The following is a 17,982-nucleotide window of genomic DNA, read 5'->3' as shown; positions in this document are numbered from 1 at the left end:
GAGCCTGCAACCCAACGACGGGGGCCGGCGGGGGTGGCGCGCCGCCTTGAGTGCCTGAAACAAACACACACAAAGGCAAGTCAGAGGCTGGGCAGGAGAGGGAGGGAAGAAAAAGCATTTTTGCAATGTCAAGAACCTTCTGAAACTGTCCTGTCAAATGAGTAACACCAGAACTGGCGGGGCGGGGAGGGGACTGGGGGGGGGTGAGGTGAGAACAAGAGCCTGCGAAGCTTCCTGTGCTGCTTCACACACTGTGAAGAGAGCGACACCTTCAAACAGAACTTTGTGTCGCGCGAGAAGTAATTAATATTGCAACGGTAATAACTAATGACTTATGCTAACGGCTTCCTTCTGTGATAGAGCCATTGCCATTTTGCAGGTCAGAGCTCTTCCTGCTCGTCAGCTCAGCGTCTTGCTCTGTCACCCGACCGCTGACGAGAGGCCTTCCTAAGAGGTGCTGCTTCCCAGCCCTCTAACTGGAAACCCCTCACCTCCTTCAGTCAGCTTTCAAACATTTCTCCTTGATCACAAACATCAGTGAAATTGCATCTGGCTAAAATGCTTGAGATTCAAAGTGGTCACTCACAAAGATTTTAAATGGGCAGGAGAGGCAGCAGATACAGAAAAGCTACGAAGGGAGAGGTAAGGTCAGAACAGGGCTGGTGCAGGAGCAGGAAATCACAGGGTTCAATTCACCATTCCACAGAAAATAGATACAACAACTTTTAGTAGAATAAACCTTGCAGTGTACACTAAAAGCAGATGTAACAGGTCATTTATGGATTTTTTTTTTTAAAATACAACTTTCCATCCTTCACAGCACACAGCCAACACTATATTCCATTTTTACTCCTGGACTCTTGTTTTTAGCATGGTCTTCATAAGAGCCAACAAAATTAATTCTTGAAACAGACCGTTTGAGAAAGCTCAGCCCAAAGCTTGTTGGCATCAGCACGACGAGCCAAAACGAACAAGGATTACCAAGCTCCAGATGAGGACTTCCCACCGACAAATGGTGTGCCAGCTTATCTCATACGCCTCCCTTTGTTTGAACTAGTAACGCTATCGTCTCGTGTCCTGTGTCCAGCCTTTGCGCTGGCTGGATCTGCTCTTCCTGGTCACCAGCAGTTATTTACCCGAAAATAAGCTCGGTATCTGAGAAAGCACGTGTTGTTTTTTTAAACTTCTGAACTGAAATGTAAAGGCATCAAGAGCTGCCAGCAGAATAAGCACAGATCTCTCCTCATCCACCTCGTGTTCCTTTATAAACTGGCTGAGGCCATGAATAATGTTTCATCTCCATGTACGTTAGCAAAAATCAAAGAATGCAGGTTACGCAAAATCTTGGAACTCCTCCCCTGGGTAAAACTAGAATGTGAAATAGCTATGTAAATTAATACTAGAATTAAGTACTTGGCAGTGCCACCGGTGAAAGCGGCACTTTGATTGCAGCTTAATGAGCATGCTGGAGCAGACACCCCAAATAACCTTCTACTCAGCTGCTGTAGCTTCCCTCTTCCTCCACAGGGTTTGTTTAGCGTTTCAATCCCAAATCTGCCTCAGCCTTCTGAAGAACACACATGATGCCCTTTCACCGCACCACTTCTTAACGCTTAAGAACATCTTGAACAGAAACCTTATTCTTGGAGTGCTTTTCATGTTTGTATTAGAAGGAATCTAAGGTTCGCCAACCAGGGGAACTCAGGTAACAAAGATGTGAATATTCTTCCAGTCCATGGTATCATCTTACCTTCCCCTCCAAGCAGTCACTGTTAAGACACAGCTTGATAGGTCACACTCTTTCAAAGAAACGTTCCAGCAGCAACAGCATGTTTTCTGGGTTTTTTTTCCTCCTTTTTAACTTCAGAATGCACAGCCCTCCTCTTGTTCATAACCAGGGCCGTAAGTGACCTCAGTTTAAACTCTTCACATGACTTAGTACTACAGAGCTGATGGGACAGACATAGACGTACCTAATGATGTCTTCCAGGAACATTAATCTGCTGAATTCTGATGTTTGGGGATACTTTTGTTGATAAGTAAATTCTTCCGCAGAAGATTACAAAATAAGGCAGAAAAGAATAACTGAGATCTTAATGAGCTGGAGGATAAGCACATGCTTCTGCTCTAAAGCAGCAGAGTAGATGTAGGTTACAAAAGCATGAACATAAGGCAAGTGTGAAAAGTTTTTTCTACATTTAACTACAAGTAATTTCGTTTCTGAACCTTGTTTCTATACAAAATAGAGCACAGAAGCAGGATAAAGGTATCCGAAACTTTCTTTCTTTCAATCTGGATTACACCAGCAGTGTAGGTGAACACTTTTTATTTTAAATCAGCTCATCAAATTTTGTGGCTCAAGTACACACCATAGAAAGAACTTATAGAGTTTTGCCACTGTGCTGACAAATCAGGCACCAGTTAAAAATGTACTCTCAAAGATCTGTCCAGAAATACATTCAAGTGTCCTGAAAACGCTCAGTAAAATTAGTGGTACAGATTGCATGTGCAACATCTAGGAAAATTTAAAGCCTTTTATTTGCCTTACAGAGGTAAAGGACAGTGAAAAATTTAACTAGTTTGTCAAACTAGAAAATCAGTACCAGAGCTCCTAGAGAAACAGCAAAGTGATTTGATGACCATCTCACATCTGTGCAGGCAAGTGACTGAATTTGTCTTCCCCCATCTCTATTTTATTAATTTGTTCATAAGCCTGTGCAGTTTGTAGTAGCTAACCTTATCTTTTGGCTTACGGGTGTGAAATACAACAGTCCCTTGACCAACTAATAACACAACAGTTCCCCGACCAGCTGCTCATTCTGCATAATTTGGCTAAGACACTGCTTTTACTACAAGATATGGCTTTTAGTACTGGAGATCTCATCCTCAGACCTTACACCTAATATGTTATTCTCTTCAAATGTGTAAAAAGTATAGATTGCTTTCACAATGTCTTTTTATTCGTAACTTTTACCAGTGATGCAGAGTGAAAGGTCCTCGGAACTCACGAAGAACATAGATGCAAATGTACTGGTGAAACCCTTCACCAACCACGAGTGTTGCTTCAGAGGTGCAAGAACAATCACATAGTGTGAAAAGCTTCATAACTTCACTTTACTCGTAAGACATAGCCCCAAATCCTATAGCTGTCCTGAAGAAGTGTCTTCTATCCAGAGAGGTCACAGGAGTAGTCCTTACTGTTCCAATAAATTAGGTAAAAAGCCAAATTTCTGTCACTGTAATTCCATTTCTGATTTATCTTCTCTTCTGACTGGAGAAATCCCATGCTCCCTTGTGGTAACTGTCACTGTTACAAATGCTAACATAATTGAGAAGTGTAAGATCTGATTTTTTTTTTTTAAACTGAACTCTGCTCGATAAGTGATTAGTGTCTCTTATAATCTGTTAAATTACTTCTCAGCTATGCTGTTACAAAAGCTAGCAAGTAGAAGAATGGCATTTTCTGCATCTGAGACAGCAATCCTGCTTCAAATACACTTCCTTTGCAAATCTGATGGAAATACATATGAGAACAAAAAGTCAAAAGCTTACGATTCCAGCAGAATGGGCTGATGGTTTACACTCGAGGGCTGATGTTCTGCAACACTGAGCATATCATATGAGTTCTATCGTTCTCCAGTGGGGAACGTTATATCTTAAAACTAGAACATTAAATACTATCATGAAATTCTTGAAAGAGGGACAGTGTTGTGTCTTCCTCTAGAGTTTTATATGGAATCCTTTAGACCATGCCAAGACTGTAAAGAACGAAGCCTGAACTCGAGAGCCTAAACTTCAATTCACAGCTTAACTAATTTGCTATGAATACCAACATTTCCATTAGTCAGTGCCCATCACTGAAGCCAGTAGGAGTTTGCTCCTATTCATGTAAGATGTTTGAACGATGAGGTAAGAGTCAAAGTACACTATGTGTACAGTGTTGGCTACCGGTATCAAGACTTCTAAAATTCCTGCTTTAATAGCACATAAACACTGAACTGATCCACCTCAGAGGAATCATCAAGGTAAAACTGAATTCCACGAACAGTGCTCGAGAGTCCATGTTCCTTTACCTCTGAATTCTCATTTGGCAGCATTAGGAAAGCAACGGTCATATCTACCATGAGCAAACGTGGTGTTTGTTAGGCTTTTAAAATGGGCTATCGCAAGAAATCTGGAAACACGTTAGCTTCATCACTGTCCTTATCCTCTATTAATAAAAAGTTTGTGCTTCCTGTGAAGGAAGTATCTGCTTTTTAAGACAGCGATACTCTGATAAACTCAGAGAATATTGTAGTCCGTCTTCTATAATTTAATGTAGATTACAAAAAGACCACATAGTTACTTAAAAACAAAACAGGAAGGGAGAAAAGAATAATTCAGTGTGCATTAACAAGAAATTATTACCAAGTTCAATGAGAACTACAGTATAATCAATCTGTGATAATATGTAATTATCATTGGAAGAATTTTGGTAAAAAGAGCACTAGCCCAGAACCTACAAACTGCAATATGATGTATTTAATCAAGATAATAGATCACAAAATCTGAATATTCAAAACATAGCATCTGTAACAGCAGTTTATTACTGGTCCAAATTACAGCATTTGCTCAACACTAAGAACAATCTGGGAAACCAAAAATTATTTAAAAGCCTGTCACTTTCTGCCATATGCACATGTAAAAGGAGTCTAAAAATACCTGCTTTGCAGATCATTTGAAAAATGACATATGAGCACACACTTGCAAAACCAGTTACAGTCTGGACAGTCTCGTTCAAATTAAGAACAAGAAGCTATGACAGCAGCAAATACAACCACGGACACAACTAAACCGGAACAACTTGAGGGTGGCTTTTAGAAGTAAGAACAAAAAAAACTTCAGACACAATGTCCACAAGGGATCACTCCTCTGCAGCACAAATAATGTCTTTGTTGGAAGTGATGAAAGAATTACATCGGAGGAATGAAGGAAATTAGTGGAGGTGAAACAGAAGGTAACTTACATTACTACGAAAGCATATGAAATCATACAATAATCAATTTTGAGTTAATTTGTAACAATCTTCCATATGAAAAGTAAACAGATAGATAAGCTTCATTTTGAAGTTACAAAAATTAGCAAAGAGTTCCTGCATTTGTACAGATTACACAAGGCATTCTCAAGCAAGGTTAAGTTTCAACTCCTATGCCAGTCTCTTCAGAGCAATCTTCGTTCCTTCAATTCAGCCTGCTGAAGTAAGGTCTTCTATCCTGCCCCAATATGCGAAGAACCCTTCTTCATTCTTCACGTTACACTACTCAAGCCCCTCCATCCCTATTTCCCCAAGCAGAGTCCTTGGAACATACTTCACAATGCTGTGAAACAGATCCTTCTTCCACCTTCTTAGCTCCAAGAGTGACATCATGGGAATGTTTAATGAGCAGTTTGAGGACTTTGTGAGAAACCAGTCACACGATCAGTCAGCCACTCAAATTGCTAAACTGTACACTTGTGAACGTGATGAGGTCCTTTAGTCCAAAGAGTCTGATGTCCCTGGTCTGCACTTTCCTGGGGCTAACTGAGGGTGATGCTGTACACACCCATTTACTTTGCCCAGTTCATTTCCCCTGCATCTGTACAAACTCATACATCAGACATCGAGCCTACACCTAAAGTATCAGGCCTGAAAGTACTTTTAGGCTCTGGGACAGGGGTGCACATGCAGGTTGCACCTCATGTCCACACACATAAGGTGAAACCTTGACACATTTCCTCTCCCGTGCTTTGATTTCCCTAGGAGTGAAATCTGACCCGCAGAATGAAAAAGGAAGGAGTGACTACGCAGCCTGGGTGGCTCTTGAACTCAGAGGACAGGGAGAGCAAGACTTCAAGGGACACTTCTTTGCTACCTAGATCAGCACGAGTGGTGGAAAACATCACCTCTTTCATGTCTTTTTTACAGCCTAAGGAGAGACCAGACCTAGATTCTCATATGCAGAGTTAAGTTCAATGGGTAAGTGAATAAATCACGGTGCCTTTAAGAGGACAGTTTCAGTTGTGTTAACTTACTGACAAGTTTGAAAGGCAAAGACAACTTTGCATGCAAAATACTATAATAATCTGTTTCTTGTAGTTTTCTTTTACCTTCTATCAGATTGTGCACAGTCTCCTCTGCAAAATGTCAAGATGGAAGCTGACATTCTTTATAATCATAACTCCTTGATTATAAATAAGTTCTTCTTGAAATAAGACATCATCATAAAATGCTATCACTTGAGTAAACACACAGATCTCTGAGCTATTACTTCAGGACTGCTCTGTAAGTTCACACATGCAATTTATAAAAAGAAAAAAAAAGCTCTCCTATCCCCTAATCGATGAGACCCAACATTGAGAGAAGTCACTCTGATGACATGGAAAACTTATCTGCCTCAACTACTCAGTAAACAAATTGACAAGTTCTTGATCTTCAGATTTCTAGACCTTAGAGTCCCAGTGGCCAGTGAGATGTCCATGGGACAGCAGTGTGCCCTTGTGGTCAGGACGGCCAACGGGGTCCTGGGGTGCATTAAGAAAAGTGTGTCCAGCAGGTCTAGGGAGGTTCTGGTCCGCCTCTACTCTGCCCTGGTGAGACCACACCTGGAATACTGTGTCCAGTTTTGGGCTCCCCAATTCAAGAGAGACAGGGACCTACTGGAGAGAATCCAAGGGAGAGCTACAAGGATGATCAAGGGACTTGAACATCTCTCCTATGAAGAGAGACTGAGAGAACTGGGGCTGTTTAGCCTTGAAAGGAGACAGCTGAGAGGGGACCTTATGAACGTATATAAATACCTGAGGGGTGGGTGTCAAGAGGAAGGGGACAATCTCTTCTCAGTGGTGCTCAGCAACAGAACAAGAAATAATGGATTTAAGTTAGAACATAGGAAGTTCCACCTCAACATGAGGAGCAACTTCTTTACTCTGGGGGTGACGGAGCCCTGGCACAGGCTGCCCAGAGAGGTTGTGGAGTCTCCTTCTCTGGAGACTTTCAAAACCCGCCTGGATGCGTTCCTGTGTGGCTGCCCTAGGGGATCCTGCTCTGGCAGGGGGTTGGACTAGATCTCTAGAGGTCCCTTCTATGATTCTACGATTTCTCAAATGCAGCTTCCTTGAATTTGTAAAAATTAAAAAAAGCTACCATCTAGGTAACTAATGTAGGTTTATAATGTCAGATTTAAATTTTTTGAAGCATGTTCCTTACGTATGCAGTGATATAACAAACTGCAGAGTAATAACACATTCTGAAGGCTTGGAGTAAGTGTTCAAGTTATATAGTACCATGAAACTTCAAAAATCTGGTAACACCATAGTGCAATTACAAGAACTGTAACTTCATCATTAAGATGTGAATGTCTTAAATGTGTAGTCCGATAAGCCTTATAACTACAAAATTCTCTCAATCCACAGTGTCACTGCAGATTATTTTTTCAAGCTCTTCTCTGTTTGCCAAGGGTCCAAAATTCTCTAAAGCAATTAGCTGCTGGTTTTCCATATCTGCTTTCATAGACTGTAAAAGCAGACTGATTTTCAGATGAAAGCAGCTCTCCACTTTTTGAAAATGCCTTTAAAAATGGTTTTCTTTTGAGTTTGCAACATGAAGGATCCAAATATGACTAGTCACGGCTGGAAAATTCAGCCAACAAATCCAAGAGAGTAGTAAGCTCTCAGGGAGACAGATCTTTGTGGGTTTTTTCAGGGTACACTGTAAAGTTCTGGGCAGAAATACACTAAAAATTACCTTTTTCATTTACTCGTTAGCGGGGTCTGAAATCCTACAAATGTAATAATCGTATTAAAATTTGTAGGAAAAAAGTCTCTTGAGCATATTCTTGGCACTGACCCATAAAATGCCACCCTAAATCAAATATTTAGCAGACCTCTGTAACAATAAACAGTATATACTCTCTTTAAAAATCCTACCAAGTTCTTATTATATTGTGAAAAATAATTTATGTAAGATATCCCAGGTTAGGTAGGTTTTGCTAGTCAAAATACCATTTTGTAATATTTAAATAAGGTAACATTGTCAAAAAGGTTTCAAAACCTGTAATACTGCAGGGGTGAAACAAATTTCATTTTATTAAAGTAATTTATTCCATACATAAAAAATATACCATGTTTTCACAGATTTAAAAAGTACATTTAAAAAATTACTGTTTCTCTGCAAGTTAATTTTATACATGTAATAGTTGAGCCTAAAACATAGTACCTATGTCATACAGATATTTTGTTCTAAGTTTATTTTCTATATGACATAAACCTCACCTTCTTAAAGGACAGCATTTTCATTCTGTCCTGAATTTGTAACTCAAACGTTACAGCTTTTTTATTTCTTCAGAAAACTGATCTTCAAAAATAAAAAAACCTTATTGCTCCTTCTGTGCAAAATCAAACCTTTAAAAATTATTTAAGGGCCAACAGAAGGGCAGAAACTTCAACAAGTTTAGAAAAAATCTGCTTTACTTTCCCATGAGCTGTAAGTCAGTAGCAAAAATTAAAATTGTATTTTAAATTCAGGAAACATTAAACTGAAGAATACATACAAAAATGAACTTACCAAGAAGTGGAATAGCTTGGGTGACAGGAGCAGGTACATTAGTAGGTGCTACAGGAGGTGGAACAGTCCCATATATTTTGGAACTATCGGTAGTTTCAGCATTCCCTCTGGATCCAGAAACCACCGTCGGGATGGGATTTCCTACAGATGAATCTTTTGTAGTGTCTTCACTCACACCAGTTGCTGTGGCTAAGAGACAAGGCATTGACATGTTTAAAGAGAGTCAGCTTTTCTGCTTGCACGATACCTTCCTTCCACAGCTGCGTTCCCATCATCTAAACACTTACAATTTGGGATGTTTACTGCTGGAGTGTGAGGAACAGATACTGGAGGAGTTATAGGTGGTGGTGGTCCAGGAGGAAGAAAGCCTACAAAAAAAAGTATGTATTAACACCAAGTATTCACATTAACGCAACACATTTGCGTAGTTTACACGGCAGATGCTGCTACTTGCTATACGGTTAAATATTCCTACAAATATATAAATGTACCTGGCGGTAAATGCATTGGGTTGAAACCAGGTCGTAAAAATGGAGGCGGCGGTGGTGGTGGCACTCCAGGAGCAAACCCAGGAGGTGGGATTCCTAAAGGTGCTGTGAAAGCAGGTGGTTGGAGTGCACCAACCACAGGAGGACCTGATGGATGAGGTGGAACCTAAGAAAAAAAGGGGAAAAACAGGGGGAAAAACGGGTTACCTCAAGACAGAACAGGTAAGTTTGTTGTTCAGCTGTGAACTGCTGTCTTCTGTGCTTTGTCCATCAGAATAAGAAAATTTAAGCTACCATAAGTTATTCTGAAGAAGGCGACTTATGTAACTGATCTAATCACTCGTCAAAGAACTCCTACAACATTGGTCAATATCAACAATATATCAACATCGATCTTGTTTGCCTTTGTTCTTAAAGAAAAAAATATTCTCTGTGACAAATCAATATTAATGCATGATGGTAACTGATCTTTACACAGTAGCTGGAATTAATTTCATCATCCAGTATGATACACTATAATGCACATAACCCTTGAGCAATTAGGAAAATTTTGCTATCCAAGTTTGTATATTTTATTAGAGTAACTACTGTTTCCTTATTATTATTTTTTTAAAACTCTGATTTATATCAAGCTCTGAAAACTGATTTAAATTAAGTTGGTCCTTGGACTCATATTTATGAGCTTACTAAGAAGGCTACATTAAATATGTGGGAATTAAAAAGAAGAAAGTTTTTAATTAAAAATTCCTCTGCATTTAATAATGATTTAATAAAGCAAAGGACACCTGTATGTTCAGGTGATAAGTGACTCGTCTCCATGACCATCAAAATTTTAGAACTACTACACCAAAACCCTTCGTAACTAATTTGTTTATTTCTAGAGTAAAGAAGGAAAAGCATTCACCCCTTTTTCTCAGAACCAAAAGAAAAGAGCATTAAACCAACATGAGCAAAACATTCTCCTTAAACCTGGAGAAGATACTAAAGCTGCCAAGCACCTGATGCCACTTCACATTTCTATTCCAAGTTCTTTGCCAATGGCTAGGTTAGTGATCTCAGGCATATTAACACTTGTACTATTAGAATTTTTAAATCAATTAATTACGATAGGTTTTAATTCATTCGGCTTTAATGCAGACTACCACTTTTTCTAATTGGCCATTTATTGGTTTATAATAACCTACCAATTAGGTCCCAGCCTGAAGTTACACTAACTGAGTTGGAAGTGAGAAATCACTGGATGGGGCATGAGAAATTGCCAGATGTGACAGGAAGCAACGTGAGAAGGTGACCAAAGTTAGATGGCACCATGAAGGATGGCTGGATTCTGAAGGTGTCTAAGGAGGTGTTAGGTGAACTAACTTCAGTCAAACTTCAAAGAGAAGCAGAAAGTAGCGCTGATGACCTTCTGGACACTAGGACTTTGCAAGGCTACCAGTGCACAGGTGAGCATATCTATAAGGCCAAAACTACCTACATGAACATGAACTTTGAGTAACCTTAGACGTGTTTCCATTAACCACAGTTTAGAAAGTGCTCCAAACCCACAATAACCTAAGAGTCTCATAGGTCTTTTTGTTTGTTTTATTGCAAAATTGGCTAGACATAGAAACAGACCTGTTGATGGCAGTCATGTTCTGTGAAGCAAGTGTTCACGTTCAGAGTGCATACAGAGCAGAAGGAATGGGGTAGGGGTATCAAGAAGGCAGACAGGTTTTAAAAAAGAGAGGGGACTTGCTAAGTGCTGTCAGTCCTTAAGTAGTTAAAAGCTGAGAAAACTGCGGATGAAGCATGTGTACATAGCGGCTTGAGAAGGAATAATTAATAATAAAATACTGGATGGAATCATAAGAGAAATAATATCAAAGGGAGATAATATAGATACATATTGGGGGCAGTTTGTGGATGTGGTCCCCACGAGGGCCTGCCGCTAATAAAGCTAAGCAGGAGCTGGCCCGGTCAGTGCCTGGATGGGAGACCTTTCCCAAAGGGCAATGCCCCCTCCAAATTCTGTATAAGGGGGCCGGTTAGCTCAGTGGTTTGAGCGCAGTGCTGAAAAAAATGACAACATCGAGGTCACAGGTTCGTTTCCTGCTCGGTCCCCATGTGTTGCCTGGTCTAGTCGAGAGGTGGCATCCCTGGCGACAGGGAGGCTGGATTAAAATAATCTCTAAGGTCCTTTCCAGCTTAGGCCATTCTATGATTCTATGATTAAGTTCCTGAGAGAATTAGCAGTGAGAGAGGTGATTTACAGCGATCCACAAACTGGTAGATAATGAGCTTTTCCCCTTAGGTCATATTTGCGTATTATAAAACATGTTACTTTTACTACTAACACTAACATCACCACAGCTGAATTAAACTTAAACTATTGTAATTTTATGGCCAGAAAAATGAATTGTCCAAGTGTAAGAAATTGGTCAAGTATGAATAAGAAAGTTCATAACAAAAACCAAAGATGAAGACACAGTTCTCTGATCCTGGCCTGCGTTTGTGAAGACACAAGCTTCTTTGCCATAGTAAAAAGCTGAAACTGAAACAAGTAACCAACACACTCAATATATGCTGAAACTCTTTACACTTCCTTTTACAGCACAGATTTAAGAAAACCAAAATCACTACTATTTAATACACTTAATAGCTATTAGAGCTCTTTGAAATCAGAAAACTGACTTTTGTGTTCAGTTACTAATGACTTCAACTTATGAGGCATTTGCTGGAAATACAGCACAACAGAGAGGGAAGAGTCGAGGAGGCTCCAGGAGCATGTGGAAGGGAAGTTCCTTACACAGCTGGTAAGTGAGCCTCCCAGAGGAGTGACTTTCTAGACCTGCCGTTCACAAACACGGAGAATCTCCCTACTCTGCTGGATGTAGGGGGTAAGAACATTGCCACCAAGGATTAGGAGAAGGCTGAGGTACTTAATGCCATCTTTGCCTAAGTCTTTAATAGCCAGTCCAGTTATCCTCAGGGTATTCAGCCCCTAGAGCTGGAAAATAGGTATGAGGAACAGGATGAAGTCTGTAAGGAGGCAATTACACCACCTGAACACTCACAAGTCTATGGGGCTGGATGGGATCTACCCAAGAGCGCTGAGGGAGCTGGTGAAAGAGCTTGCCAAGCTACTTTCCAACATTTATCAGCAGGAGAGGTCCCAGCGGACTGGAGGCTTGCCAATGTGATGCCCATCTACAAGACAGCCAGAAAAACAATCCAGGGAACCACAGGCCTGTCAGCCTGACCTTAGTTCTGGGGATGATTACGGAGTGGTTCGCCTTGAGTGCCATCCCATAGCATGTGCAGGACAACCAGGTGATCAAGCCCAGCCAGTACGGGTTCATGAAAGGCAGTTCCTGCTTGACCAACCTGATCTCCTTCTATGACTAGGTGACCCGCCTAGTGCATGAGGGAAAGGCTGTAAACATTGTCTACCTGGACTTTAGCAAAGTCTTTGACATCATTTCCCACAGCATTCACAGAAACATGGCTTAGACAGGTGCACTCTCTGCTGGGTTAAAAACCAGCTGGCTGGCAGAGCCCAGAGTGGTGGTGAATGGAAATAAAGTCAGTTGGTGGTCAGTCACAAGCTGTGTTCTCCAGGGTTCGGTGTTGGGGCCACTCCTGTTTAACACCCTTATCAATGATCTGGACAAGGCGATTGAGTGCGGCCTCACTAAGTCTGCAGACAACACCAAGTTGGGTGGGAGTGTTGATCTGCTGGAGGGCAGGGAGGCTCTGCAGAGGGACCTGGACAGGCTGAGTCGATGGGCCAAGGCCAATTGGATGAGTTTCAAAAAAGGCCAAGTGCCGGGTCCTGCCCCTGGGTCACAACAACCCCACGCAGTGCTACAGGCTTGGGGAGGAGTGGCTGGAGAGCTGCTCAGCAGAAGTGGATCTGGGGGACTTAGTGGACAGCTGGTGGAACACAAGCCAGCAGTGTGCCCAGGTGGCCAAGAAGGCCAACTGCATCCTGGCCTGGATCAGAAACAGTGTGGCCAGCAGGAGTGCCGCACTCAGCACTGGTGAGGCTGCAGCTAGGGTATCCTGTTCAGTTTTTGGCACTGCAGTATAAGGAAGACATTGAGGTGCTGGAGTGGGTCCAGAGAAGGGCAAGGAAGCAGGTGAAGGGTCTGGAGAGCACAAGTCTTATGAGGAGCACCTGAGGGAACTGGGGTTGTTTAGCCTCGCAGAGAGGCTGAGAGGAGACCTTCTCGCTCTCTACAACTACCTGGAAGAAAGCTGTAGCAATAGGACAAGAGAAAATGGGCTCAAGTTGCACCAAGGAAGACTGCATACTAGGAAAAATCTCTTCACTGAAAGAGTGGTGAGGCATTGGAACAAGCTGCCAAGGGAAGTGGTGGAGTCACCACGCCTGGAGGTGTTCAAGAAATGCGTAGACCTGGCACCTCGGGACATGGCTTAGCGGTCATGGTGGTGCTAGGCTGATGGTTGGACCTTGATAATCTTAGAGATCTTTTCCAACCATAATGAGTCTCTGATTATTCTATGGTATTGTATGATTATAATAATATCTTATAGGACTTCAGGAATTCCATGTCAAAACAACACAAAATTCAAGATACTGTGTTCTTAAATCACATAATGGGCTAAATTACGTATATCTTCAAACAATTTGAGTTCTTGGTCTTTTCTCAGTGTCTGCCATATTGTAATTCAAAAATCACATTTTCTCAAGCTGTAAAATAGTTCTATTCACTTTCCTCAATTGTGTTAATATAGTAATACTACTATATTAACAATGACAAGAAAGAAACTGTTACTATAGAAAGTAGTAATGTGTCAGTCAATAAGTAAAGTAACTTATTACATGCTGCTTAAACTAATGGTAAAATTTCAGATTGTTGTGAATGAATATACATAATCAGCTTTGACTAAAAACCATTATAACAACAAAGAGTATGGAAATTTTTATACTAAATTCCCAAAGGCTGTTCAAAGAGAGTATACACAGTATGAACAAACATGAAAGCAATGTGCCTTACAAGGTTTATAGCTTATTTAAGCTATAAAAAAAAATAAACAGGAGAACAAAAAAAAAATGTAATCATAAAACTCAGAGTATGCAACTCAGTCCATTAATAAAAAGAACCTACTGCAGTAATTTATCTGTAACTGACAGAAGTACAGTGTTACAGTACTTCAAACAAAGATCTGGCAGACACACATATGCTCCATCTACATTAGCATTAGAGCAGCAACAAAGTTTTGGAGCAAAGCCTTTATCATTCCCACTAACCATGTGCTGACTCAGCTCCCAGGGCTATTCTGGTACATGCAAACTACATCCCTTTGCAGGGAAACCAGATGCTCCACTCCTGCTGGGCACAAAACGTGCTCCGAACCCTAGTGGGTTCTTTTTTTAAAATTTTTTTTTCTTTCAAATCGTTCATTGCCACCATGACCTAGAAGAAAAGGAATGTTCTTCTCTAAGACCGTCTTGATCTTTTACATGAAGAAGCTCAAATAATGTATTTCAAGTACATATTCAATTTATGGCACAGAAAATTATCTTGATACATTGACAGCATAGCCAGTCTGCTAATGAGCATTTTTAATCAGGAGCAACAACCTGACAAGCAGACACGCACAAAATCAATTTGTCAACGTCAACCATATTTCCTCCCTCTTTAACTTACATATTGCCATCCTGAACTATTATTCAGAAAAAGCTTTTCTTTAGATATCCAAAGTGAATGAGAAGCAAGTCTCACCTGTGGAGGAGGTACTGTTATTGGTGCAGGCATGGGAACAGGAATTGGAACAGGCAAAGCTTTAGGTATAGGTGACACTGGTTCATTATGTGTAGCTTCTGCACCTCCGTTTTGAGCTACTTCGTTTTCAGACTTCTTGGGAATCCCCTTCCACTCTACAGAAAATAAAAAAATCATAACGCAAACATAAATATATTAGCTCAGTAGAAGCAGACAAGTAGTCATGTACTGCTATTTAAAACTACCACACTTAGGATACTGTACTTAAATGTAACGTTTACAAAAATGATGTGATTGAAAATATTCAGATAACGAGAAGCACAGAGCTAAGAAGCATTTAAACATATTTCTGACAATAAAAATTCCAAATTACCTTAAACACAATACAGCAAATTACTGAAACTCAGCAAGTAAATTTATTCCCTTCATTAATCATTTAACAATTCTTTGCACTGACAGCATTTATACATGCCCAGGACTCTGAAACACATGATCTGTAACAAAACCAGTTCTGCTGTTTTGGGACAAGCTTTCAAGAGATTCATTCCATTGCTTTCAAACAAGAAAGCAACAGCTTTTTCACTAATTTGAGAAGTCATTTCTTGAAAAGCAGCATTTCCAAGTCTTGAACAAGGGAAAGAAGAATACAACCATGAAGAATCACAGCAACATAAGAGAAACATCAAACATAGCTTTAAGCTCATTTTACAGAAGAAATTTCACTATTATTTGTCCAAAGAAAAGAAAAGACAGCTAAACAGAAAAAAGAGATCAGTGAAGAAGCATTACAGGAAAGAGAAGAGAGCACTGAGAAGACTGCAACACAGTTACATTTACCGTTTGTTAGACTTTCATTTAAATTACACAAGCAACTTATTTTTGCATATTTATCATTAAGAGATGCTACTATTTAGAAAAAACACCACCTAATTAGTGTAAAATGGACACAATGACAAAACCCTGACAGTCACTAGTCAGCATACCACACAACAGTTAAAACCAACACAGTCTAGCATACTAAGTCGAAGAACTTAAGGCAATTTCTGCTTTTAAGTACTGCATTCTTTTAATATTACTTAATATCACAACAGTCAGCACACTAGCAATGCTACACTGATTTGAAACTTCTGACTGTAATGAGTCATCTTCTTAATACAGCCATAGAAGGCTGATATTTTCACTGCTTACATACAAAATAATAAGAATTCTATTAGGTCCCTATAAATACAAGACTTCCTAAAGAAACTGAAAATGTCACAAACGCGGAAAATGATAGGCACTTTTAAAAGAAATTGTAAAGTTGTCATCAGCTCAGTTGCTTACACAAGTATCCCAAAGGCAGACTCCTTTGCTGGTGGTGCCTTGCACAAACCAGGGCACGCATAGGGACCAAGCTGGCTCTGGGACAAACAAGCACAACACATTTCCATCATGTGTCACCATCAAGGGCAAACCTCAGCACAGCTGACAGGTCACCTGGTATCCATGTGCAATTTTAGCCCAGAATTTCGTGATGCAGCTGCACAACTCCTGATGAGGGACTGTCATTAACTGCTTACAAACTTTCTCCAATCTATGGGTTACACATGAAGCACTTCTTAGCCCTTTCTATGATTTTATACACACCGCAGTCATGAAAGTCAGCCACATCAACTTCGGTACACCACTACAAAGGACAATTTTTTTAAAGCATTTGAAGATGTAGCAATACTTTACCTGGACTAAGGGTTTCGTTGTCCAACATTCCTCCTTCACAGAAACTTTCCAGATCTTCAGGTTTCACTTTGTCCCACGGTATGTAAGTAACACCTAATTCTACATCCCAATACTGCTTGTAGTCTGGCTTTATTCCTTTATTCAAAGCGCATGCAATCTTGAGGAGAAAAGAAAAGAAAAGAAACATAGTCAGTAAACTGTTTCAATTTTAATGGATTTAATATTTAGTTCTCAGAAAACAGCATTACCACTTGAGGCTAAAAAGCAAAAATAACAACCTAACTGAAAGAGCAGGAAAACTAGGTTAGTTACAAAACTCTGAAATAAGATGTTTTTTAAAGCGGACTTAGTTATTTCTTGACTTGACTCTTGCACACAAGTTGTAAAAACGTACAAAGGCAGTCTCTTCAGAAGTTCCCCAGCCAGCAGGCTTAATATCATTTCCCTTTAGAGAACGCCGTCACTCTAATATGACGGTCTATGAAAGGAAGGAATGGGTTCTTCCTTATTTATTAGTACTTTTTGTAGGGTTATCATACATAACCAAACTCGGTTATAAAACAACCATCAACAAGATACACATAGCTGCAGTCCACTATGACTAAAAGGACACAATTTTTGTTGGTTACAGACAATTATTGGCATTCTTTCAAGGAAACTGATACAAGTTCTACAAGTCACATTATAGAACGGGAAGAATACTTATCGAGAAAAAAAAAAGTAATCCATTCACACAAATTTAAAGAATAAATAAAAGTCTAAAAAAACCAAAAAGTCTAGAATAGATGCAAAAGGATTCCAGTAATTACAGTAACTTTAGAACAGCCTGACATTTTCCAAGAAGTACCTTTATAGATTTCTGATTGACTTTGAAGTTTCCTCGGCTCAGTTTTTGTAGGGCACGGTAAGCATCTTGCCGGTGAACCATTACAATATAGGCACATCCTCTAGGCGGTATCATCTGTTTGAATTTTAAGGGAAAAAAAAAAAAAAGAGTTTGCTAGCACATTAACAAAGTAATAAATGACATGCAAGTATTCAATCACAGTAAACTGGAACATCAGCAGGTGTTTAAAAAAGAACTATGGAAACATAAAAGAAAAAGCTAGTTTGGAAGGCTAAGATAGCCAGCACCTTTTAGAAAAACACATTTCTCATAAATTAAAAGCAACATCTTAGGCGGAAAGTTTTAAACTCTATTCCATGTGAGAATATGAATGGCTGCTGTATATTTAATCCTTTAAAATTGTTAAACAGTAGCGTTCCTGTAAATACTGTGGTCTGGCAATTAGTTATTTTATTGGAAGAAACAAGATGCAAAAGTACGCTACTTCATTCTGTAAACCACAAGCTGCCAGCTGCCCCTCCACATTCAGTTTTAGCTCCAGTTTTCTAATGATTTTTATTATCTGTAATGCATTCAAGAAAAAAAACTTCTATGTTGTTTTAGAAAATTTGCAAATAG

At 39.9% G+C, this 17,982-nt stretch overlaps 1 protein-coding gene across 1 annotated transcript in view; it reads right to left on the bottom strand.

Moving 5' to 3' along the window:
- SCAF4 (SR-related CTD-associated factor 4) overlaps positions 1 to 17,982 on the bottom strand; it is a 44,989-nt gene that overhangs the window by 1,148 nt on the left and 25,859 nt on the right. The window contains 8 exon segments of the mRNA XM_009870839.1: positions 1 to 4; positions 7 to 54; positions 8,582 to 8,770; positions 8,869 to 8,949; positions 9,073 to 9,235; positions 14,802 to 14,956; positions 16,518 to 16,674; positions 17,365 to 17,478. The exon segment at positions 1 to 4 is cut by the window's left edge and continues 1,148 nt beyond it. Of these exon segments, the coding sequence (XP_009869141.1) occupies positions 1 to 4; positions 7 to 54; positions 8,582 to 8,770; positions 8,869 to 8,949; positions 9,073 to 9,235; positions 14,802 to 14,956; positions 16,518 to 16,674; positions 17,365 to 17,478 (911 nt within the window).

The sequence above is a fragment of the Apaloderma vittatum genome, unplaced genomic scaffold (assembly GCF_000703405.1).
Source record: "Apaloderma vittatum isolate BGI_N311 unplaced genomic scaffold, ASM70340v1 scaffold8346, whole genome shotgun sequence".
Lineage (NCBI taxonomy): Eukaryota > Metazoa > Chordata > Aves > Trogoniformes > Trogonidae > Apaloderma > Apaloderma vittatum.
The sequence above is the reverse complement of the archived record's forward strand: the minus strand, read 5'-3'. Positions and strand labels throughout refer to the sequence as shown.